We start from the raw sequence: 27,455 nt of genomic DNA on the forward strand, positions 1-27,455 counted from the left end.
TAATGGCTTAATTATTTACCAAAACAAAGTTGTCATTCCCCTGAGCTATGCTTTAATCTCATTTCTCATGCTTTAACACTGCTTCTCATTAGTAAATCTCTGTCAAATTAATAATAATAATTTAGAAAATGAAGGGAAATTACTAATTATAAATATTTAAAATTTTTTTTATTTAATATTAAAATTTTATAAATTACCAATATCACTGCATTTTAATTCTCAACTGACTACCATCAAACAAGACTGACTGCTTTATTTTGATGGTAATTAGTTGAAGCTTTGGGGTAGTAGGCTATAGTACCATCGGATCAAAAGATTTATTATCCTGATTGATAAGTTCTTTAATAGATGATCATAATCTTTCATGTGTACACTTCTCAGAGGGACAGGACCCAACATATCTGAACAGACCATTCCTCTGAAAAATTCCTGGGGTTTTTGCCCATCCAGATTTGATCCTGGGTTCCTCAGAATAATAGATTGTTACCCTAATCACTCATCCATCTGGCCATCTAGGTTATATCAGCTATTAGGGGCCAGTTTCAGGAAAGAAAATTGTGGTAGAATGATATTTCTGCTTATGACAATCAAACACACAGGCTTTTAGGAAATTTTGCCTGTTCGATAAACATTACATTATCTGGAGTTTTTAAGAATCAGATGTGTAAAAAGCATTATTAGCTGGTTGACAATCATTGTACAATGTAAAATAACTTTCATCATCTATAATGACATGTCTGTGCTTGTTTTTTGGAAGTATGTTCTGGTTCAAATTTTTATCTTTACGTTTGGTTTTTCTTCTCATAGCATTGATTCAGGAGCTTCTTTCTTTTTCATGCAAAGGATGCTTAATGATTTTAATTTAGCATTGACAGTCACTCGTACTGATATCAGATTTTAAAGCCAACTTTCTAATAATTCAATCATAATCTCAGATTGTTTTAAAACTTTATAATCAGATATTTCTGAATATTTCGTCAAATAGTGAACCAAATTTTTCTGACATCAGATTGGCTTAAATCATTTATTTTATCAATTATTTCAGCTTGCCGTTTAATATTAACAATGAATAATTTGCCATATTGGTTTATTCAAATTATTGTCAGTTTCCATTGGCAGAAGTAACAGATTTATGTATTATGCCTGCAAAAATCCACTTAATTTTGGAAGAAAGTACTTTCTTAGATTAAAGATGGCATTTTTTTTTCAAGGTATAAACTTTATTGTAATTTGCTTTTTACATCATCTGATAGCTGATCAGTTATCCAGTTTCTCATGAAATGTCTTTGCAAAATTCTTAAAAATTGGTTATTGCAACCACATCACAAATGACGTGCTATCAAGAACAGAACATATGAATAGGCCTTGCTAGCTGTATTCTACCTCTATTAGACCACAGACATTCCAAAATTGCATTAAAAATGAATAATTGTTGATGGAAAGAGAAAGAGAGGAATGCCAAGTAAACTTGGTGCAACACCTTTTAAGAGGATCAAAACATCAATATTCAATGAAAGATGCCTATTCTGTTGCAAAAGATTGCAAAATATGGCAAACTCGTGTGTCCAGTTGCATGGCCAAACCTAATTTTACAAATTTTGGCTGGCTATAAAAATGTGCAATAGCAGGGACCAGTCTGTTTACTTATTGAGGGGAAAAGATAGATAAATCTGTGACAACTTCATTCTACATTACCAAAAAGAGATTCTTGAACTTCATAGAACTTCCAGTGCCCCAAATGTGTACACATTACCCCATCAAAATGTATGCAATGATCTGTACTAAATTAGTAATTCAATAATCAAAGATTGTGAAATTGTTGTTGAGACTTTATCAATTTTCTTGTTATTTAATTTAAATAATGATAAATTAATTTTTTTATGTGATATATTTTAAAATAAATTAAGATTTAATTTAAATTTATTCAATTTATTATTCTTTTCTCTATAGCAAAACTCATGAAACGACTGCTGATTGTCGTTATTACGAAGCCAGTGGAGAAGACAACAATACTTTGGCAACGTTCATGGAAACAAATCCATCCATTCCGAAAAAAGACAGATCTACAAAACAGTCACGACAGCTTCCTCATTGGTTATGGTTTGTTATAGCTAAATGCTTAGGGATACCGTTACATCCTAATGATAAACCTATCATCGGTTTGATACTGCACATGCTTACTTTTGCTTCGGCTCTCACTTTTGCTGTTTCTCACATGTGGTTTGTAATATTTGATATACTCTCTCCCAATACTCCCATTGATATCGCCAATGGCACAGTTAGTATTTTCTTAATTGTGTGCTGGGGGTCATTCGGTTTCTATGCAAAAAACTTGAGTGCACGACTATTCCGTCACACGCAGTTTCTTAGAGACATAAGAATGCACTCTCGTACTATATTCAAGATCAATGCTGCCGTTTTGTTTTTTCTATTAGGTGCTATTTTCATCAGTACTAATGATTATGATGGCTTTCACTCATATTTAAATGAAACTTGTGAAAAGGTGGAGTTATACGTCATTGTTTGCAAGTTGCAGTTTCTGTCAAGGGTGATATTTTCAGTCTTTGCACTCATATGGCACTCTTTAGTGTCTTTTGTTTTGATATCTGTCTGCAGGACACATACTATAGGTAAGTTTATTTATTAAGAGTAGCAATAACTAATTAAATATAATATAATCTTTACTTTGTGTGTTAACTTGCAAGTTAATTACTAACTTGAAAATGAATCAATAAATTAGTTTTTATAATGAAAGTAATTATGAGGTTTGTACAAAGATAACTTTATTGATAAAGAAAACTAATTACTGCTTGAATAGTTATATAGTTATTTTGTAGCATGGCTTGCTTTGTATTTAAATACACAATTGTTGCAATTGAAAGAAAAGAGTCAAGGCCATACTGGACATGTTATTGAATGTTTATTGTGAAAATAACAGTTAGTTCTCAAAGAATTCTGTTTTTTAGTTCCTATAATGAGCATATTTTCTTACTGCACAGATCAGAAAATTTCGAGAGATTTATTGTCTTGTTGTGTATTGTCTATTTAATATGAAGAATGATGACTAGAGGCAGTGCTAAGAATAACTTGTTTACGTTCGATTTTGAAATCATCATTAATAATAATTGATATAACTTTCTACCTTCATGATTCATTTGCAATAAAAACAAAATTAAGTATCGAAGCAAAATTATAGATTGAATACTTAAACAAGTTTTGAAAGTTAACATTTGATTTACATTTTAAGTTTTTCTAATAATAATTTTATTTATCAAACATGTGATTATGACTCAGCAAATTTATGACTACTTGCTCAATAAACACCATATAATTTAACAATAAATGTATTGTCCTGTAGACATTGTTCTGCAGATCTTTTACGTATGTTTTAATTGCCAAATTTATGATTGTACATTTATCATTTACTACTGTTAGATACTAAAGATTGCAAGCATTAATATTTATTAATAGAATAAGGATTATTAATTTAGGAGAATCCATAATCAAATCTAGTATTTCACAATATGCAATTCATTATACATTAATTAAAAGCAAGCATAAACTTGACTTTATATAGGTTTTATAGCCTTGTTTAACTAGTTATATGAGTAAGAAGCCATTATAGATGTTAATTAGGAGGTATATTATACTTTACCTTGACAATTTAAGTGTCAGCTTTTAGTTAATATGCTTATCATTGTAAATGTATGGAATTTAGTTAAACTGTTGTTTACTTTCATATAAAATTTTAGATAGTATTTTTTTAAGAATTCTTAAGTGTTCTGGCAGCATTTTAAAGCATTTCATTGAACTGAAAGCATTTTATTCATTGTTCCAATATATTTACATGTCTTAAAGATTGCATATTTAGAAAATTTGTTGTGGTATTAACAATAAAAATATATTTTAGTGTGTTATGTTATATTATTTACAGAATTATGATTTTAATTAATTAAATTAATTAATTAATTTAATTAAGAGAGATGTTGTTATGTTATTTAGCAATAGTTTACATCATACTTTTGATTTTTCATTTGTTTGCAATCTTATTATTTTAGTATTTTATTCAATTCTAATTTAAGGCTGATTGTAACGTCTTTGGTTATGCATGCAATTTCTTTTAATTACAAAATCTGAGATACAGAGATCAAATGAAAAGTGATACATTGCACTTTGATACTACCTCTATTTCTATATGTAGCCAACAAGTTTGTTCAAGCACTTCCCTTAACAGTTCATGAGCCTTCATGGAAAAATGATTCCTGGTCATGCAACTCAGTATATTTTCACTTCATTTTGAACACACTGATTAGATTAAAAATGCCTTCCTTGAAAATGCTTCTTCAGATTGGGGAACAAATGAAAATCAGATAGTGCAAAGTCTGAATGGTATGAAAGATGTGAGAACTTTCCCTAGCTAATATCCTCTAAACAATCACTGTAGCAGCAGAGCTGTTAGATTGACCCTCAACAATCCAGGCTCACGCAAGACCCTCAGCAATCCAGATCTCCTACTGAGTAATCTCCTTCAGTCTCTTTAGTGTTCTCTGATAATCAGTCATGTATTCAAGAGTCCTGTTTTCTCCATGAGGATAGAGCCTGAGTTTCCAACTTATTCTTATTGCAGAACCCTTTTCACCTTAGTAAAAAATGTTGGAATCCTGACAATTTTTAACTGATTTACATATGAGAAAATAGTTTAACGTATCCGATGTCAAAATTTTTCTCTGTTGCGTGTCGCTTCGCATTGAATTTTCGTCGATGTTAAGCCTAACAAAGACTATTGTATCATTAAAAATTATTTTTTGATTTTGTACAAACAAAATAAATATATTGAAAAATATAAAAATAATAAAAAATTATACTTCAGATGTTAATTTAGTATCAAAAACATAAAATATTTGAGTAGCCCAAGACATAGCCAAAAATTGACTGGCGAAAATTAAAATTTGCCGACTGGAATTCTTTCGGATGATTGACTTTCGGAAAATTGACGCTCTACTGTATTTATATGTTGGATACTTTTAAGGTTATTTTTTTAATGATTTTCTAGCTTTAGATTAAGTTTTATCATTTTTATGATTTTCATTATCTTGTCAAACATTATATCATGATTTTGGTTCATTCTGTTACCGATAGATTGGTCTCCAATATTTATAAAGCTATAACTCTAGCACATGTATAGCATGTCACAAGAGGACTTGATTCAAGACTACAACAATTACACTCACGTCCCAAATCTGCATTGGCACATTCATACATCACTAGACTCAACAGATTTTATTGTGGGACCCCAAATTTTATAGAAAACCTTACTTTCTGATCTATCCTCATATATTTTGAAATTTATGTTTTGTATTCATAACAGATAGTTTATGCAATGACAGATGTGAACTTGATAAAATAAATATTTAGTTTTTAAGATTGAAATTTATTTAATAATTATTTGAATTTTATTGTTTTCTTTGAAGGCATTCGACGTTTTATTCGTGAATTAGAATATGATGCAGCAATGTATGAACACTATTTTGCACAGACAAACATGGATGTTCCATTAAAATATGAAGATATTTGTCAAGGTTTGTTATGGCATGTTTATTTAAAAGTCTTAATTAATAATTAGACTTTGCATACAAGTTAGCAATATTGTTAAATAAAAATGATGTTTATTACTCTTGCTACTGTTTACAAAGCATTACATTAAACATTGCCATGTTACATATAATGAAATGAGTTGTTGAATATATCGATATATTAGATTTAAAATGCAGGTAAATTTTGATTATATACAATAGGAATGATCAGATTACTTGTGAAATCAAATTTGTTTGATAGTACACACAATTTTTATTATATATATATCTTAGATATACAGTTTAATGTACACCAAACATATAGACCTATACATAATCAAATATGATTTTACTAACAATCTGTATTCTTGAATATGATGGTCATTTATATTTTACAATGATTATTATAATTATCTTTGAAAATTAATTCCAAATACATAAGTTCATGAAAAAAATATATAGAACTACTGCTGCATATATTTAAGTTCTTGCTAAGGTTCATTTGATGATGATCATTTTAAACAGGACCTTTAATGAAATTGATACTACTATTAATAACATTAATGTTTTCATAAGTCTTCAAGAATATTAGAAGTAGATGTAAATGAAATTATGAAATTGAATATCTTAAAAATTTTTAAATTTTCAATATATTATTGAATAAAATGCCTGGAATACCTATCTAAATACTTTCAAAAATAGAATGTTCATTGTTTATTCAAAAAAAATATTGCAATATAAGAGATTAAGTTGCATTTTCTAAATATAAGTAATCAAGAGTTTAAAAACAATACAGACATATTTATAGATTTTGAAATATTTAAAGATTAAAGTTATAATAATTTAAAAAAAAAGAAAAAAAGGTAGATTAATTTCATCTGAAGTTATTGAATATATAATGTAATAAACATTTAAATTTAAAATTTTTTGTTTTTTATCTGTTGATTTTACAGTTTGATATTTTGAAATACAAATTCTTGTAATAAATTTATTAATTTTTAATGGAGTTTGAATGCATTAAATTATTTGTATTGTCGACTTTTAGATTAATAGATTGACAGATACAGAAGAATTTGTGAAATTTTTGTCCAGTTTTGAAATTATTCATTAATATGAACTTTACATTAAAAAATTAATATTCAAGAAAGTATTGGAGTGAGTTACCTATTCCAATACTTTCTTAACATCAATATTTTAATGTGAAATACATAATGAATAATTTCAAAACTGAACAAAAATTTTAGAAATATTTTTAGTTTTGTATATAATTTCTTTCTTTAATTCGATCATTTAAATATGTAATGGTGATCTATGTTACACAGTATTGATGTGCTGAAAAAAAAAGTTGATTTTCATATATTATTGTAGGAAACAGATTGCATGTGTGTTGTTATAATCTATTGCCTTTTTGGGAATACTTACATTTACTAAAAAATATTAAACTGAGAAAATTCTCACATAAAATATAATAAAGCAATCAACAAGTAATACTTGAATTACAAAAGTTTAATTTAGTATTTTCTTATAACATGATTTATCCTGATGCAGCTTTTTTATTTTTCATTGCTAAATCAATATGCTTGTGCAGTTTATTTACATTGTGTAAACAGTATGAGTAATATATCTATATTGTATTTTAAACACTTTGTTTCTCTATTTTACTTTGATCTAAAAGTAATGAATGTAATATTTATCAACATGAAATTATTTTGACTTTCATAATCTTTGTACATCCATTCTATAACTTTGGCATAAAATTTGTGTTTTATAGATTTTAATCGTAGATTTGAATATCATTAACAACGTTCAGAAGACAGTTAAACTGTCTTCTGAATGTTGTAAATGATATTCAACTTGTGCTATTGCTTTTAAAATATTAATGGAAAAAATATGCCTAAGTGAGTGAAGTTGCAGAAAGTTATTCCTATGCTTTTAATGAGGACAGGATTTTTACTTTTTTTTTTTTGACAATACAGATTTCTTTTGTACAAACTTTCTTATATTAGATTAAGAAACTTAATCATTTGGCATGGTAACTTGTACATAAGGGGCATTGATTCTATTAACGTTTCAACAGTGGACTAGCTAGGTATGGTTCTACCTCCAGTAGTGGAGAATAAATGTGGGAAATTTTTAAAGTATTTTTCTGCAAGTTTTTTCTCATTACTGTTTTAGAAAAAGATTTTCTAAACAGTTATATCTAGTAAAGAAAAGTCTTTTTTATTGTTACATAATTCATTTTTTGGGTGAATTTTTTTTCGCAGTAGTTTTTGGCAATACCCCAAAACAATTTAATGGATACATCCATCCTTCACTGCTGTCACACGATCACCCTGGATGGATATATCTGTCCTTCACTGCTGAGTGGTTAAATTTTGGTGGTTAAAGGTTGAAAGGGGGTTGTGTCATATCTCAAGTGGAGTCAGACATAATGAAAATTTGTTTCTGGCATTTATAATAATTTTAGAAACTTGTCTTTGCCTTCAAAATTAAGCCTGTTTTGTCTTTTTATAATAATTAATGATGTAAAAGTTATTTTTAATACATTATAACAGATGGCACCACACTCAATTTTAACTTCTGCTAACATGTCTTAGTATTTCTTAACACAAGTATTTTTTACTGGTAAAGTTACACAACTCATTGCTGGATTTTTCATTTAGCAAGATTTATTTATATCTGTCATTGACTTCACATTTCTGAAGTGTGTTAATAAAAATATAGATGTTATTTTATTATACTGATCAAACATTAGTGTAATAAGTTTGAAAAATAAAATTTTTAGTAATTGTATTAAGTATTAAATTTTATATATTTGTTCTTTGAAATCACTTGTGTTTTATTAATACCATTACTACTAATGTTTACTATTTTAAAAATTAATGAAGTTCAGCATAATGTTAAGCTCATGTAAAAATCAACTTTATAGATGTCATTAAAAACAAATTATCTTTTAACTACTATCTGGAATTTTAAAAATTTTAATGTAATTTGAAATTTCCTGACATATTTATTTATTTATTTTTATTTTACATATACAGTAGAACCTCGATTATCCGGACTAATTGGGGATGAAGGTAGTCCGGATAAGGAAAAATCCGGATAATCGAAACAAATACTTTAATTTGTCTTTTAATGATAATACAACACGTTTTCTATTCGATGATATTAAAAGTAAATACTGTATTTAAACCGTAATGAAATTTTCGAGAAACAAACGTTCGTATTGAATTTGTACTACTACTGACCAACGCTAACAGACCACCTATTGTTTAAAAGGCCTTCTGGTGGCGCAAGAAGACGGATTTTATAAAATAAAAAGCAGTTGAAACTGCATTTTTATGAATAAAAATTTGACAAACTATTTATCGTTTTATGACTAGTACAATTTTTTCGTCGCGTTTGCGGCTTTTAAGTAATGCATAAAACTTCGAGGCGCGAGGCCCTTTGGACCACGAGGCATAGGCAGTAGCCCACGTCGTCCATGCCTTACGCCGCCCTTGGTCATAGAAATGATGTAATTTGAATATAAATTATTTATAAATACGTATGTCAAGTTATATTTTTATTACTACGTAAAATATATTAAGAGTTTATGACCACTGTGCTGGGTGAGACGTTGTTGAAACAAAAAAACTTATGCATTTCATCACGTACATAAACAGTGCCGTAATTCGCCAAGTGCAAATCAGCAAATTCGTAAAATTTTTGTTTATTTTGAACAATCCGGATAATTGAAAATCCGGATAATGGAGGTCCGGATAACGAAGGTTCTACTGTAATAAGAAATGTCTTATGACAATGGATTTCCATCCCTAGCAACAATTAAACCGCATTGTAAAATAATATAAATCTAAATCATAATTAACATATATATGTGCATAAAAAGTTATAAATTATAAAATGTAGTTAAATATAACCAATAAATTAATAATAATATAATATTAAATGATTTGTTTAGAAAAGAGTATACTTTATAGAGGATCTTCTGAAATGAATGCCACCATTTTAATTAATATACTAATCACATGGAGATAAAAACTATATACAGTTACGCTCGGGCTTAATTTTATATAGAGTATGGCTGGCTCTAGTAATTTTTTTCTTCTTCCACTCACTCCTTTTACTTTAATACTTAATGTATACTTAATGAAACCTATTTAGTTGTTTTCTTGGAAGCCACAGTCAACAAGAGGTGCTCTTTTCATGTAGCAATATGTATTTCAGGCATTTTTCCCCCCTCTTCAATTTCTTAAGAAGAGGAGCAAAAAATGCCTGAAATGCATATCCCTATATGAAAGAGTACCTCTTGTTGAGTGGCTTTTAGAAAAAACTACTACATAAGCTTCATTAAATATAAAATATGTAATAATTTTATTCTTTCATTTCTATAAGAAAAGAGTGTAGAAATGGTTTTTAAATTTTTAAATAAATCTGTTCTCATGCGAGTAAATTTGGGTTTGATTTTAATTTCAGAGAAATAAAATGTCAAAAATCAAATATCAATTTTTAAATACATTTATCTAATTGTAGTGTTTTCTGTCTATATTGTTCAATTGAACTAACATAAAAAATATTTATTTAAATGACTATATGATCTATTAAAAGTTACTATTACTGTAAAAGAAAAATGTTACTATATATAATGAAATATCAGGTGAATGGAAAATAAGATAAATAGAAAATATGAAAATTACTCCTATTTCTCATTTCAAAATTCTGTAATACAAGCAACAAATTTATTAAAAATTTAAATGCCAGATATATTTTATATTTTATTTGCAGTTAATCTTCTCAAGGCAAAATTAGTATAATTTATAAACATTTCAAATTTAATGAATTTGTTTTGACTTCTGTTAGTTTAATATCAATTTAGAAAGCAGAATTTTGTTAAGAGTGTTACAATACAAACTTTATTATCGTACAAGTTTAAATCTTTGATTTTATTCACAACTTTAATATATTTATTAATTAACTACTTATTGAATCTGTCTAGAAGAAATATTTGGAAATTCTTTCCATTGTTTGACTGTTAATACTACGATGAACTTATTACCATTTTAAGTTTTGAACGAATTCAATTTGATAACTGGATATTCATTGTTTAATTTTAATTCTTATAAGTTTAGGAAGAGAGAGCTGTCCCAATTACTCAATTTTTCCGTGTTTAAAAATAATAATAATTTATTACCTATTCTTGTTAAAATTATCATTCTTTTTCTAATTTTCTAATCTAATTTTCAGGTAAATTTATTAATTTACCTGAAAATTATTTAATATAACATCATTATAATTTTATTTTTATGTCTGATTTATAGCTGATAAATAATTCTTGATATTTAATAACTAATTTGATGTATAAATGATTCTAAGTTATCAATTGTTGCTTCTAATAATATCTCATACATTATAGCTAAAACCACATTTAAATATATAACTCTCTCTTTCATAATTTTTTATATTGAGATAGTTTTTATAGCTAAAATCAAAAACAAAGTTTGAAATTATTGTTCAATTAACAGATTTTTCACCTTTTCTCTTGTAAATTTCTCCTAAAATGAAAGTTTTCTGAGAAATTTTTATTAATGTTTTGTGCCTCTAAATTTCTGTGATATTTGTAGTTTTTTTTATCATGTTAATGATTTAAATGTTTTACTGGGCATAAATCCCATTATCAAAGTCCACAAAGCAAAAATGAAACATAAATATCGATAATGCATTCTAAAGTTTTTTGAACATTTGAAAATTTGAACATTAATAGACAAATGCAAAAAAACATTGCATTAATAATAATGTTCTAATGAATGCTAACTTAGAAAAATCAACTATTCCTCGGATGAAACTAATTTGATGGTCATGCTTTGTCAACTTTTAGCTAGGGATAAACAAATATGTAAAACACCTGATGTAAAATAAATGACTGTGAATTGTTAGAAGAAATTGTAATGCTGGAACACATAAGGAATCCCCTGTTTTATTCAGGTTTTAAACATTTTTCAAGACATAAATCCCATCATCAGAATCCATAACCAAAAAAGCAAACATAAACATTAATAACATGTTCTAAACCTTTTTGTGCATTTGAAAGTTCAAACATCTACAGACAGACTCATTGAAATAACATTATTAATAAATACACTGCACTAACCTTAGAATGCTTTGCAGTTATTTTGGAATGTAACACAAACGTTTACGGTCCACCCTAGGACCTTCTTCAGGTAACATTATTAATGTACCAATTCTTTCAAATGTTTTTTGGTTTCAAATGCTTGAAAAGCTTAGAACACATTATCGATGCTTATGACCCATTTTTTTGTGGATTCTGATGATGGTATTTGTCTGAAAAAACTTTTAAGTCCTGAATAAAAAAGTGAACTCATCTATTCTAGCATTATATTTTCTAGTGGTTCCTGGAATTGTCTGTTTTACATAAGTATCATATTAATTAATATTATCATCGTTACACTATACCATTCATAATACACTCAACGCCATGTCAGTCTGGCAAAACTTATGTATTACTAAAATTTGGCCATTTTAAATGTTCTTCATCAGGCTGTGAGCAAATATAAATTGAATATATAAAATAATTACCAATTTTTGAATCACTGAAAGTTGTGTTAAAAAATTTAATCAAATATTTGTAGAACAGAGTATAATTAGAATTTAAAAACAAACAAAATAACTAAATAGAAGAAAAAAGTGGATATTTGTCATACAAAATATAACACTTCCTATGGGTTAGAGATGCATTGTATTGATGGAGTTAATGCAGTGCAACAAGCGATGATCTGCTATGGTGGATGCCTCTTGGGAGGACTATCTATGGGAAATTGATTCCTATCTAACTGTTAGGTATGTGAAGAAAACCCAAAATACTCCATATGACTAGTCCATTGACAGGTGTGAACTCACGACCAGCTACCAGTATTCAGTAAATGTTTTCAGTCTTTCCAAGTGACTTATTAAATTTTATAACAGTTTGCTACATATTTGATTACAATTGTTAAAAGTCTATAGATTATAAATATCAAATAATTTTGGTATTGTAAAAATTTATTCAAACAAAATTGCAGTGAAATTACAGTAAAAGAAGAAAAAGTGAGCTAAAAACCACCTTTTATTTTCTATGATTAAAGTTATAAATACAGGTATGCATAGTTTAACAATGTTCTGCTTAAAGTTGGAGGTTTCATAAAATTATAATGGTGCTGAAAAATTTTTACCTGTCTGTACTTTTAGACAAATAAATACTTATTATCTTATACAAACTGTATAGCAGCCTGTATGAGTAGAAAACTATACCATATAGGTTTGTCTAAATATACTTTATGATTGCTTAATGTTGTATTTCTTGGGATATAATCCCATCATTAAGTGGTATATACCTGTAAAACTTTATGCCATTTTAATTATAAGAATTATACAAAATATTAACTCAGCACAATGTACAAAGTATTCATATATAGCATTATTTATATAAATATAAATGATCCTATATGTTTATTTCCACATAGCATCATTTATTTTAACAAATTGGACTGTTTGTTTCCACAGTTCGATAATAGTGGGAAGTACAATCTTTTTGTCATCAAGGATTGCTGCATTAGACTTTCAAGCATCAGTCTGCTAAGTGGTGGTGAAGTTTTCAAACTGGAATACTTACTATTTTGTAACACTGTGTTAGTGTTGTGCTGTGATTTGAGAATGAACTAAAAAATTGAGCAAAGAGAAAATGTTAAATTTTGCATTAAACTTTGAGAAATTTACCACAGAGTACTGAAATGTTTCAGTAGGTTTATGATTATGTGTGGGAGATCACAATCTTTGAGACCCAAGAAGGCAAAACAAATTAAGAGTGTGACTAAAAACATGTTGATAATTTTTTCCATCATAAGGGGATTGTATACTGGAATTTGTTTTTCCTAGTCAGTCAGAGAATTCAGACTTTTACTGCAATGTTTTGAGGTGATTACATATGAATATGTTGTTGCAAAAGACTAGAATCTTAACACAACCAAACCTGGCTCCTTCATCGTAACAATGCTTCCATACACTCACAGCTTTCAAAATTAAAATATGTTTGCCAAAAAAAAACAGTATGGCAGTCTTCCTTCTTCATCCTTACTTTCCAGATTTCTCTCCTAGTGACTTTTTGTTCATTAGAATGAAATTGTAGCTCAATGTGTGGCATTTCGATACAATTGTGAGGACATTCACTTTAAATCACAAGAGGTGATTCAGAATTTTTAAAACAATGACTTTCAAGGAGTGTTTGAGAGTTGGCAGAAGCAGTGTAAATGCATTGGATAACTAACTACCTTGAAGAGGATAGCAACTAAATATCAAAATCTTTATAGACCAAATTTGCTTTCTTTTCAATCAACCTCATATTATAAAATACATTTTTATAAAGTAATTTTAGTTAAAATATTAAGTTTTATTCTATAATTTCCTATTTCAAATTAGCAATATTGCTGATGATAAATGTCACTTTAAACTAAAATATTTGTATGTATCACTAATTATTTTAATTTTTTACAATTTTAGAAACATCATGGTTGGAAGGTGATATGAATACTGATGATGAGATGTTGAGTACCGACGAACCATTTTCCATACTCAATCATCGCCGTTTCACAAAATCCAAAAGAAGATACACGTGTCCACCCACCTTTGATTCTGCTTCATTTTCAAATAATAACAGGCAGGAAGGTGATACAAATCGCATAGAAACAGTCGATGAAATTGGTATTTTAACTTCTCCCATTCAGAATCATGAGGATGAATTTGCTCGTAATAATCATGCGGATCATGATCAACAGGATAAAAGTAACACAAGAGCAGCACATTCAGTAAGTATGTTAAATATTTTATTTTGGATATTATACATAAATATAAGAGTAAAACTGACTAATCTGAATAGAAGAACACTCATTAAATAAGAAGTCATATAGAAATTGTATAAACAATGCCAAATTTTCATTATAAACATTAATAATAATAAAGATTACAAGTTTGAGAATTTTCATTAGGTTTCATAATAGTTTTTAGAATTAATAATACATTTTCATAAAGTAAATATTTATTAAATAAAATTACAACAAATTTTTGAAAAATGCACACTTTTCGTTTAGATTATTTAACAAAAGATTATTTTTACATAATTTTAAAATGAAAATCTTGATGAAAGTGGCATAAGATGAGAATAGTATGCTATTTTTTTCAAGAAAAATGCTGATTTTAACAAAGATTTTATTTGCCAAAGCTGTTTAAATTAATGAAATGAATCAAAGCTTGAAAATATATATAAATTATTCTAACCTTTGTTACTTTTTTTTTTTTTAAACTCTTTTTGCCCTGTGGGCACTAAGAGGGCCCTTTTTTGCAAGCCCATTATGGGTTCGGCCAGGCCCACAATGGGGCTGCCGGGTGATGAGGGACGGGGCCCGACATATCCGAGCGGACCCCCCCCCCGAAAGATTCCTGGGGATTATTCGACCCGTTCGGATTCGAACTCGGGTCCCCCAGAGCGGTAGGCTGCCACCTTGACCACTCGGCCATCTGGCCGCAATGACCTTTGTTACTGGCACTTAAATACTGAAGCAAGAACTAATTGATTTCAGATCTAACCTGTAAAGTTATGAGAAAATATTCAATTAAACCTTTATAATGTTTGAATTTTGAATAATATTTTAATATAACATTTTTAATCATTATGTAATTTTCATTATTCAAATTAATGAAAATGTTTAGTAACTGAAATATGTGGGTATCATCATCTGCCTAGTGTAGAAAAGAAATTTTTGTACAGGGCAATAATTTTGTATATTACAGTACGACTGAAACATTAAATTTGCCAAGATGCATCATGTTGAAATGTTTATTGCCAGTATTGAATTATATCAATGTTTCTTACAACATTTTCCTGAAAAAGAGATTGTACATTGACTCAAAATAGGAATAATAATTAACATAAAAGGAGTATAGCTGTTAATTCAATAGTTAAAAACCAGTAGTGGAAAACAGGAGTGAATGATCAAATTTGAAGACACAAAAAAAAAAAAAAAGAGTCTAATTTCCTCTATAATGTAAGTGAACAAATTAATACAAACACTTTAGAAATGATCACATTTATCGGAAAAAATAGCAGGTTTATTTCATTCGAGTAACTCAATAATTGCTGAACTGTGTATCCTTGAAACCAGATGTTAGTTCATTAAATTTACGCACTAATGGTTTAAAGAATTAGTTTTTAAACAGTGAAAATACAATAAAAGAAGTTGGAAGAAGTAAAGTTTTTGAAAGTCAAAAACGAGTGGTTACAATATAATTTAAACACATTGATTAATTATGCAAATAGAAATAAGATAAGATTATTTTTTCTTCATACAGATTTGAAGATATCCTTTTTGGGAATCATGAGAAAAAAAATTGATTTGTTGGAAATTTCATTGAATAGTATTATAGAGATATACTCAATAAATAATATTGATTTGCCATTTTTAGGAATAAATATGAATTCAGCAGGACAATTATTTATAAAACTTCCATCTAATACATAATAATGTATTTTTAGAGCTGGACTTTAACAGATTTGATCCTCTTAAATTATAATCTTTATCTAAAGATACTATTATACACAAACTGATTTAGACCATAATATACTTTATAATCTTCTTCCTCAGCAATTCTAGAGATAAAATCACCTGTTAACATATGATGTTGAGTTATAGAACACTAACAATTTAACAAATTAATAACTTCATTCATAGCTCCAAAAATTTGATAAGGTGAAATACAGTGGGTGATCGGATAACAAACACTTTCGCAAAAGATTTTTATGTTTGGACAACGAACACCCAACAGGACAAACACAAGAAGAAGCAACATAAAATAATGAATATTGATTTGTCTTTCCTTGTCTTCGGCCAACAATTTGAAACTTTTCGGAGTGTGGGAGACGTTGACATTGATGCTCAAGCCAGTATATACAAATCGGATAGTATTCCTCCGAATTTTGAAACTCTCCCTTGTAATTCCAGCCTTTTATTTTTCTGACAAAACAATTCTTTTATGTATTTGTGAGGCTGTCAGGAAGGCACTCATTAAGTTTTGCGTCTGTTTTTCTTTTGAAAGGTGAGAGTATAATAGCAAAGGTAGAGAGTGGGCAGAAGATGCATAATGTTGCTTGTTAGTATGGCGTGAACAGGTTTACAGTAGGCTGCAGTTCAATTTTATTTAAGAAAAATACTGTATAATCAAGAAGATTCAAGCAGCTAAAGGAGTAACAGAAATCACATCTGAGAAATAAAGAACATCGAAGAGTTTGTAATGTAACCTAAAACGGATCTGACGACAGAAGAATGCCAAGAACTGTTGAATGAAGAACACCAAGACACTCAGTGAGATATGTTTTCTTCTGAAAAGGAGAATTAATGTCAATATCTGCTATTAAACATTTTTTTGAAGTGGGAGGATGTCAGAACAATGGTCTTAGAATGGCATCCAAACCAGGTTGGAGCTTGGGAATTTCTACAATTGTAATGCTATTAATTACTTACGAAAAATCCTGAAGAAGAGAGAAAAGCAATCTACATTAGACAGATTCTTTAACCCCCATAAAGAAAAAAACATGACTAATAAAAACACAAGACTGCATATGTATGTATTTTTATTATTACATATAAATAAACATAGTAAGAAAGTNGTTCAATCTTATTTAAGAAAAATACTGTATAATCAAGAAGACTCAAGCAGCTAAAGGAGTAACAGAAATCACATCTGAGAAATAAAGAACATCGAAGAGTTTGTAATGGAACCTGAAACGGATCTGACGACAGAAGAACACCAAGAACTCTTGAATGAAGAATACCAAGACACTCAGCAAGATATGTTTTCTTCTGAAAAAGAGAATTAATGTCGATATCTGCTATTAAACATTTTTTTGAAGAAGTGGGAGGATGTCAGAACAATGATCTTAGAATGGCATTCAAACCAGGTTGGAGCTTGGGGATTTCTACAATTGCAATGCTATTAATTACTTATGAAAAATCCTGATGAAGAGAGAAAAGCAATTGACATTAGACAGATTCTTTAACACTTTCAGACGGAAAAAACATGACTAATAAAAACGCAAGACTGCATATGTATGTATTTTTATTATTACATATAAATAAACGTAGTAAGAAAGTATATATTTTTTATTTTTGGGAGTCTCCAGAACAAATTAATTAAATTCCCATTAAAAGCTATGGTAAATCGATAATCGGTTAACAAACAATTCGGATAGCGAACAAAGTCTTGGAATGGATTATGTTCGTTAACCGATCACCCATTGTACTCCCATATTATTAAGCTACCTGGCATTTTTAAATAAAAAAAATGTTTCAAACAGTAGATTTTTTATAAGAACAATCCTAAAGTAATATGAAATGTACTGCCCAATAGTAAAAGACTCTATCTTCAAACAAATTAAAAATCATTGCACACTTGTCATCATGTCTAATTAGTTTCCTTTATTGATGTCATTCAGTATCTAGCATGAAAAAAATTCTGTAATAATTACAGATTTTTTTGTGCAGAATATTGGGCAGTATTGATAAAGGATATTAATTAGACATGACAACAAGTGTGCAACTTTATTTTTAATTCTTAGGGAAAATATTTGAATAATTAATAAGTAAGAGAAAGTGAGGTAAGAGCACACAGTTTTGCTACAATGATATATACAAAAATGAAAATTATTTTCAAAAACATTGTCAAAACAGGTACTTTAATCATTCTAGATTAAAAAGAAACCATTCAAACAAAACTGTATAGACAAAGTAAATATAAAAACAATTTTTGAAAGCCATATGCAGAAAATATAAGAGAGTATGGTCGACAAATATCACAGTGAAATTCTCTCTTCCTTCAAAAGAGGTGCATTTGTTCATTCCATCATAAAAAAGAATTTGAACATTGAATCCAAGTTATGTTTCTCAACATTTAGTAAATTGTTTTATTTTATTAATTTATTAATATGTTGAAATAAATAAAACCAGTTAAATAATAAATCTATATCTATAAATGAGAATGATTGTTGGTTTTTTTTTTTGTTTGCTATAAACTCCTAGGTCATTTGACCAATTGCAACAAAATTCCACAGTTACATTAACATACATCTAACTTAGATAATGTCATACATCCCACCCCAAAATATTGATTGGATTTCTATATATCAATTAATTTCCGTTTATATTGACTTGCTGCATTTACGTGTAGTGCCATGTATTGGCAAAAAAAGTTTTAAAAATAATAAACTAAGTATAATTTGTATAAAAAAGGATATAATTAAAAAAAACAAATATTACAGTATACTCATTTAATTACTGCGACAATGTTATAGTGCAAAGTAGACACACTGTATTATTACTTTTATGAGTAGCATATAGCACTCACCTGTGTGGAGATGAAACTGTTACACTAGTAGTTGGTCGTGGGTTCACACATTGCCAATGAGCTAGCCATGTACAGTTTTCTAGTTTTTTTTTTCCCCTAAGTTATTAACACATAAATAGGGGCCAGTTTTCCATAAAACTCCTTCTGGGAGGCATCCTCCTTGGCAGATCATCCACACGTTGCATTGCCATAATCAAATAAACCAAACCAATTGTAATAATTATCTATAAACTTGCTATTTTCAAGGATATACTTCCCACATAGTTTATGGGCTTTCTAGTAATGTTCTTAAAATGAGTTTTACCACATAATTTTTGAAATTTACAATTAATAACACTGAGTGTAACAATTAGGTTACTGTGAAGGGTACTTTATAAACCCAGGCGAAGCTGGACATAACAGCTAATATTAAATAAATCTGTATGTATTTAAGCAAAATGTTCCATCTCCACTGAAACTGAAACCAACACTTTACAAAAAAGCTGCGTGTGAGTAGTTCACAATGGGTCGCAGGTGAGGTCTACAATTCATTTCTTGAAAGGACCACCCGTTAACTTCCTGTGTGAACTTGACATAAATTTGTGGAAAGGGTTAACAAAGGGAAAGGAAGGTCTTTGTGTAGGGATAAGAAACACAAAAACACTTCACTTTTGACTCCGGCTTGGAGTTGAAGAGAGAGCTATTTGTTCACTCCCATAACAACTATAGTGGGTGATTGGTTAACGAACATAATCCGTTCCAAGACTTTGTTCCCTATCCAAATTGTTCATTAACCGATTATCGATTTACCATAGATTTTTATGGGAATTTAGTTAATTCATTCTGGAAACCCCAAAAAATAAATAAATAAATTATATCCTTTCTTACTATGTTTATTTATATGTAATAAGAAACCAAAAGCAATCTCTCCATTTTTTCATAGATGGCACATCTTTGTTTCTCAGATGTGATTTTTGTTAATCCTTTAGTTGCTTGAGTCTTTTTGATACTTTACCTTTCTTAGCTAAGATTGTGCCTACTATAGACCTGTTCGAGCCATACTGCCTAGAACCATCAGACATCTTCTGCCCATTTTCTACCTTGGCTATTATCTCTTGCTCGGTTTATAAGGTAAGCATGGTTCTTGACACTCCACTCTTTTTAGGCTTCATAATATTATGAATGTCTTTTTGAAATAAAAAGTTCAGAAAAGCACTCACAAAAATTCAGTGAACATAAATCAACTAGCACACGAAAGAATTATGTAAATGTGAGGTCCAAATGAAATTTGAAATTTTGGTGTTATACCATTAACGAATATTCAATAAGACAGTTAAACTCTCTTTAGAAAATAAAAACTGATGCAAAACTTAACAAGTGCCTGATAGTCTTGCGAAGACTATAAAAATTTATTTGTCAGAAAGGTAAACAAAAAGCTGGAATTATAATGGAGAGTTTCAAAGTTCAGTAGAATAATATCTGATTGGTATTGGGTAGAGTGTCTCCCACACTCTGAAAGGTTTCAAATCGTTACCTGGAGACAAGGGAAAACCAATTGGTATTTGTTATTTTATGTCACTTCTTTTTGTGTCTTTTTGTGATCTGTGAAGTGTTCATTATTCGATTTGTTTGTTGTCCGAACTGTTTGTTAATCAATCACGCACTGTATTCTTTAAGTTTGATTTTTGATTAATAATCTTTGGCTATATACACAATACAGATAATATAAAAACTGAAAGTTAGTCTGTGTATTTTTAATAATTTTTATCTGTATATATTCAATATATTAAAAGCAAAATGTTCTGTCACCATCACAATGTAAATTTAAAAATTAATTCAATTTACAATTTGAAAATTTCAAAACAACTTTCAAACAGTTCTTTGAAAACTTTTTTATTTTCAATTTAAAATTTTAATTTTTAGTGAGAACATTAATTGAATTATCAGGCTACCTAGTATTGACTAAATATGTTATATAAGTTAATTAAGTTTATAGAATGGTTTTTCCAGTTGATATTTCCTGAGGAAGGTCAATAAATTTAGTGGCTGAAAACGTTTGATATGTATTTTTGACTTTTATTTGCTGGAAATTTTGAATTTAGGTGTGACTTGCGATTAATTAAGTTCACTACATATTTGGGTATTTGAGTATTTTAGGTATTCAAATATTTGAGATCTGATGGAAAAAGTGATATTTGCCCATTTCTACTTATCTTTTAAGGTAATAAAATTCTGTAAAATCTGAAATTTACATGAAATTACAAATAAAACAATACTTAAAACATACTGCAATATTTTATTAACTTAAAAAAAAGTTAAAATTCAACATTTTTGTAAGTAGCTCAAGAGTCTCAAATATTGCCATACTTATTTGTTTAGATGCTTTTCTGGACTTATGCCGTGATGGAAACTGACTTAACAGACCATTTTCCTACAGTGGCTACTTTTCAGCCATTACAATTGAATGATTCAAGTCTTTAAAAGCAAATAGAAATATGAATAGATCAAATGATGATTATCATGCTTATAATTTCTATATTAAAAAAAAATTGGACCTGATTTTTTAGATAAACAGTTTGAGTCAGATATTGATTAATATAGAACAAGTATTTAAAACATTTATAATAATGGGAAACAGTAGGTTTTGAAGAAAAAAATCTCAAACAGCTATATTTGATTTACAATGCTTTAACATGAAACAGAAAAGAATGTAGCTTTTTGTTAATTTAAGAGAGATAATACCTCAGAAAATCTAATGGGAAAACTTAAAATTTAAAGTGGAAAAAAGTATTATATTTTAAAAGTTAATAAGAGAAAATATTTTCAAAAGCTAAATAATAAGTTATTAAGTTCATTATTATTTTGGAAAATAGTTTATGCATTTGACCCAGAAAGTTTGAATTGGAAATTTGAATGAGAGTGTCATATATTTCTGTTGAACATTCTCAGGAATTCTAAAGTAATTTTTTCTATATGTTACACTGTGAAATATACTCAAATTACAACTCATCCAGACAAACCTGGACCTTTGTTACACAAATAACACATTAAACAAAACCTGTATCTGGACAGTTGAAAAACATCATGAATTTTTCACAGGCAGTCTATCTGAAATGTGTCAGGACGTAGCAAAGCCTGTGATGGGCTTGAAAAGAGCCTCTTAGAGTGGGCAGAAGAATACAAAATTTGTCTCCTCGCGACATAAAATACTTTACCAATTAAAATATTTTTAAGAAAAACATTATTTTAACAAAAAATTTTATATTTTTGGTTTTGAAATCCTTTTATACTTGCACTTTTATTTTTAATGAAAACTTGAAAAGAATGGCACTGAGTCAGTTGGCAAGCCCAGTAGATCATAAATCTGCTTCAAGGTCTTCGACCGTGTAAATGTGTGAATTTCCATCTGTCCTCCGACCTCAAAATGATACAATGTAACAAATTAGAATAATAAACAGTTTATAGCAAACAGGTTAGAAAGTTCAGCTTATAAAAAAACCCATGTCGATCGCATCTCATTAAAATAATATATTGAGATACATTATTACTTTACCTCTTACATTATCCTGTAATGTCTTCAAATAATATCAGTTTTACTACATTTTAATAATTAAATGTGATTAAAATTATTTGTTGGGTAAGGTTAGAGATATAAACTCTGTGCCAGTGGTTGGAGCTCTTACACAACTTACTGGCACATATAACCCAATATTCTCTTTGGCAAAGTTCCTATGTTTATAACATAAAATTTAGGCCTTTTGTTCTTAGTATTATTTATTACTTGATGATGTTTAAAATGTTTCAATACTTAAAATCAGTGTCATGGGGTCAGGGTTGGATATTTAGAGTGGAGTCGGTAAAATTCTTCCGGTAACTTTGACCCCTGAGTTTTACTATTGGTAAAATATGAAGTACGAAAAATATTTTTTAAATTAGTATGCAAGAAAATTTCTTAAAAACTGACACTTTGATAAATTTAGATATCAAAAAGTCATTTCATACCAAAATTTTATGCATATCGCACGTGACATGCTCTATACTCTCAGAAAATAGTTTTTATTAATTTAAACGAATATTATTCGTGTCAATCATCTGTAGGAAATTCAGTGTTCTAGTAGCAGACGGAGAAGCAGAAATTATTTTATAGACCAAAATAATGATTTGATAAATTATGACAAGTGACATAATACATTGGTGTTATGTCACTTGTCAAACTGTTATTTTTTGTATTTTATTATATTTAATTTTTTCTTTTAAATGATTAAGTTAAATTAGTTTTCGATGATTAACTAATAACAGCGAAATTCATTTGGCCGATTAAGTCTTAGTATGTTTCTTTATGTACTTGAAAGATTTTTTAATGTAAATTGGTTATATACATTTTTTGATTCTCACCATAAATTTTAGAATAACTTTTTATAGAGAAATTTTACATAAAAATATTCAGATACCAAGTAGTATCTTTCCATTAAAAGGAATTGTAGTGTGACATTTTTAAAAAGGAAACGGTCAGAGTTGCACATTTCAAATTTGTTGAAGTCGGACTATTTGTTTAACACCACCATGCTGCTTAAATTCATATTTAAAAAGAAAATAATTCATAATTGAATTTATTTTATACATTAAGAACTAATGATAATTAAACCTCTTTAATGTCTTGGTTCCACATTACCTGAAAATACAACTGAAAGTGAAAATGACACAACTAGGTTTTTTTGCTTTTGATTCAACAGAATCTCACCCAAAAGCAAAGCTGAAAATATCTTAATCTTTCCAGTTTTAATCTGCTTTTCGGTTTGATCTCACAAGTAAGAAAGCATTTTGTAAGTGATGTTGTGTCTTCACCAAACCATACTAATGCCATTATTTAACAAATAATTTAAATTGGTATGATATACTTTAAATAAAACAATAATTGTAAGATATTATATTTTATGAACTTTGCTTATTCAAAATGAAACTCCCAATATAGAGGTCGCAATTTTCTCGGCATCCTTGCATTACAACTGTACTTCAGTTGGTTTTTGCAAATTTCTCTTATCTAAAGTTAATGTTTTCTTTTCTCCTTTAGTTTTTTAACAATTTATAGACTACCTGCAAACAATATAAGCATCAAAGCTACCAAAGCATCCCCCATTTGGAAAATAAGTTTTGAAAACATTCTATACTTTTATCTTTCATTAATTAATTAATAATTAGTTTAGTTAGAAATAAACTATTAATTGACGAAGGGTGAAATACAGAATTTGCCTTAAAGTAAGTTGAGTTGCCATCTTAATTTAAAAGAAAAAAATTAAATATAATAAAATACAAAAAATAACAATTTGACAAGTGACATAACACCAATGTATTATGTCAATTGTCAAATCATTATTTTGGTCTATAAAATAATTTCTGCTGCTCCGTCTGCTACTAGAACACCGAATTTCCTACAGATGATTGACATGAATAATAATCGTTTAAATTAATAAAAACTATTTTCTGAGAGTATAGAGCATGTCACGTGCGATACACACAAGATGGCAGCTTAATCACTTACTTTTAGACCAAATTCTGCACTTTATTTTTGGGTTAGAATTACACTAATAATTAATCTTTTAGATATGTTTGGCTGTAAATCAATAATTTCTATTACTAGAAACATTTTCAAAGCTTCTTGCTTCATCAATTTCCAGTTTGAATAATTTATTCAAACAGAGAGCTATCATTTTAAAAGCAACTAATGATGAACTAAGATGGTTTGAATATTTCAGATAATAAAAAGTATCGACTAAGCTTTTGACAAAAAAATAAATCTAAGCTTTTGATTCTATTTTTTGTTACAGTTGTATAATTATGGCATTATTTCCCATTTTAAGCAATTTCAACATTAATATAATTTATTTGAAACTCAGTTATATGGCTTTACTTCAGATGTAGATATTTTCCTCTTTAAATTTAATTTACTTATTTAAACTTTTCTTCATTTAGTCTGTTATCATTTTCAAATTTCTTATTTATTCATTTATTTAATGTAACTTATTATATTATATTGATTGACATTTTTTTCATTATTTTCTTAAAGGAAAGACAGTTTATCCCCATTAGCGAAATGAATAAGGGTACGAGCATCATAGAAAATTCGGATGATTGCATGCTGACTCCTCACACCATGTCCGTGACGGAGATATTACATAATTACTGGAAGATATATGTGAGTAGTATTTAGATTAGTACATTGATGATTCGAAAATGGAAATTGAGTAACACGTATGTGTTCGCTTTTGCAGTGTCGTCTTCGGCTGTCTTCCGCTGCTCTCCAGCGTTGGTTCGTCAGCTTTATCTCTCTGGTCATTCTGTGGTGCGCCACTTATTTGGTGTACTGGCTAAAGAATCCCGCCTCTGCCTCTGACATTGTCCAGTTCATGGTACCTCTGATAATACTGATATTACTATCGTCTGCGCTTGCCGAAGTTAACATGGAAGGACAACGGATGACGAGGGTAAATTCACGTAAAAAAACATATTTATTATGTGTACAGACATAACAACAAGTATTTATTAATGTATATTTCCTTATAGTGTATTTGTCCGACAGAAGAGAGGCTGAAATTATTGCAGTTTCTTTCTCAGAGCCCTCTGGTAATGCCGGTAAGTAGTAATTTCTGATAATAATACACTAGTTCATAAAATTACAAAAATTATTTGGTAGACATTGTTAAGTATTCATCGCGTATTGAAATGAAATAAATATGATTGCCAAGGACAAATGACAAATGTTTCTCACTTTGATGACATAATTCTATTTGATGACACATTCAATATGTTAGTTAAGAAAATATTGTATTCATTGTGAGGAGAGTTAAATTTTCAATAGAGTAATTCCAATTAAGGAAGCTTTTGTAATCTGCCGCTCCATTATATATCATAACCGGACAAAACGTACACAGCAAGGGCTTCGCAACCGGACAGATTCGGTTCCGTCACCGGTTTAACTTAACTTGTTTACCACATCTCTCACACTTAATATTGTTTTTGACAGATGTATGGTTTCCCGATGACTCACGGAACGATCATTACTGTGATATTTGCCATTTTGGTAGGATTCACCTCGAGGATAATAATCACCGAAATGACCAAATAAACTATCGATTGGCATATAATACTTTCTCCAATGTAAAATTCTCAATTTGTGATATTGAAATTTATGTTGAAATGTTTTCCAAATTATTATTATTAGATGATTATGTTTGAAGAGAGTAATTATATATAAGGAAGAAAGGCAAATTTAATTATGTATCATATTTAATGATAAAAATCAACTGTGGCAAAAAATATAAACGGAAACATGAACCAAAGCAATTAAATATAGATTTTTCTGTCGTGGTAACTATGAAATACAAAACCACTTGTATATATATGTGTGTGTGTATATTTTTTATTACATTCAGCAGCTAGTAATATGGTTCACGGCCACTCAATTTAGCAAAAAAAAACACTTCCTGAATGGAATAATGTAAGCCAATCAAAATATTTTTAAGAAAAAAAATTATTTTACAAAATGCACTTTAAAAAGTTTTTAAATGTTATATTTAGGAAATGAAAGCCAATTTTTTGCTATTTTAATTGTGCAATGTAATCAAATTAGAAATTAAAAAAGTCATTGAAAAGAGGAAAATGTATATTGAAAAGAACAAGATCAAAACACTCTGCCAAGGATAAATACTACATAACAACATCTCAAAACATTTACATTACAGTCTGTTATGATTTGGACTACTGAGTGTACCATAAACATTATAAGCAATATAAATTTTCCAGGTGGAAGTATAAATTGATGAATGAACGAGAAATATATTTGTAAATATTTAAACTTATTTGTGCCGCTAGATCTGTTTATCAAATTTACTAAAGAAATTTATTGTTGCGTCACCATTGTGGGATTCGTTGCAATGTCAAAAGTTAAGTTTGGTTAATTGTATCGAGAAAAATAAAATGTAACGTCGGATGTCACCAAACGTACGGCTTTGCCAAAGTTTGGAAAGCAATTTTGTTTGTTAAATGTCTTGCCACCTAGTACTTTAAACGGGACCAATGTAAGATGTTTAATCCAAATGGACTATTTTTGTATATTTCTTGTGACGTTTTAGCATTTTGATTATTCTATACACTGTTATTTAATACTGCAAAGCATAGATTAATATATTTTATATAATTGGAATCGAGGGTCAATCTGTACACGGGAAAACTCGCATAATATTATAAGGGTTACTTGTTTATAGCTATTTAAATGGCAAACGAGTACAATATTGCCTCACAATGGTGCAAGACATTCAAATTACATTTCTGTATCCATTGCAATATAAGTTATACATTTGACGGAATTTAATTTTTTGTATAATTCATTTTTAAATCTTGTATTGTTAAATATTTTGTGAATATATACACATGTATACAAAATTTTTATTGATGTTCTTTTAT

At 28.6% G+C, this 27,455-nt stretch overlaps 1 protein-coding gene across 1 annotated transcript; it reads left to right on the plus strand.

Moving 5' to 3' along the window:
* Nucleotides 1–1,435: 1,435 nt before the first annotated feature.
* Nucleotides 1,436–26,965, plus strand: LOC111619963. The gene is made up of 8 exons (XM_023361797.1): nt 1,436–1,551; nt 1,951–2,630; nt 5,472–5,579; nt 14,124–14,428; nt 25,060–25,188; nt 25,265–25,477; nt 25,557–25,625; nt 26,017–26,965. Exons 1-8 carry the CDS (start codon nt 1,436–1,438, stop codon nt 26,116–26,118), a joined length of 1,722 nt encoding a protein of 573 aa, XP_023217565.1. The 3' UTR covers nt 26,119–26,965.
* The last annotated feature ends 490 nt before the right edge of the window (nt 26,966–27,455 follow it).

This window comes from Centruroides sculpturatus, unplaced genomic scaffold, assembly GCF_000671375.1.
Source record: "Centruroides sculpturatus isolate CEXI.00-Female unplaced genomic scaffold, Cexi_2.0 scaffold117, whole genome shotgun sequence".
Classification (NCBI taxonomy): domain Eukaryota; kingdom Metazoa; phylum Arthropoda; class Arachnida; order Scorpiones; family Buthidae; genus Centruroides; species Centruroides sculpturatus.

What these genes read in the sequence shown, in the direction of transcription:
- LOC111619963 (XM_023361797.1), top strand. Translation starts at nt 1,436, where the DNA reads ATGGAAAGAGAAAGAGAGGAATGCCAAGTAAACTTGGTGCAACACCTT. An exon ending in ACACAAGAGCAGCACATTCA is followed by an intron (nt 14,429 to 25,059) that starts GTAAGTATGTTA and finishes ATTTTCTTAAAG; the next exon opens with GAAAGACAGTTTATCCCCAT. An exon ending in AAGGACAACGGATGACGAGG is followed by an intron (nt 25,478 to 25,556) that starts GTAAATTCACGT and finishes ATTTCCTTATAG; the next exon opens with TGTATTTGTCCGACAGAAGA.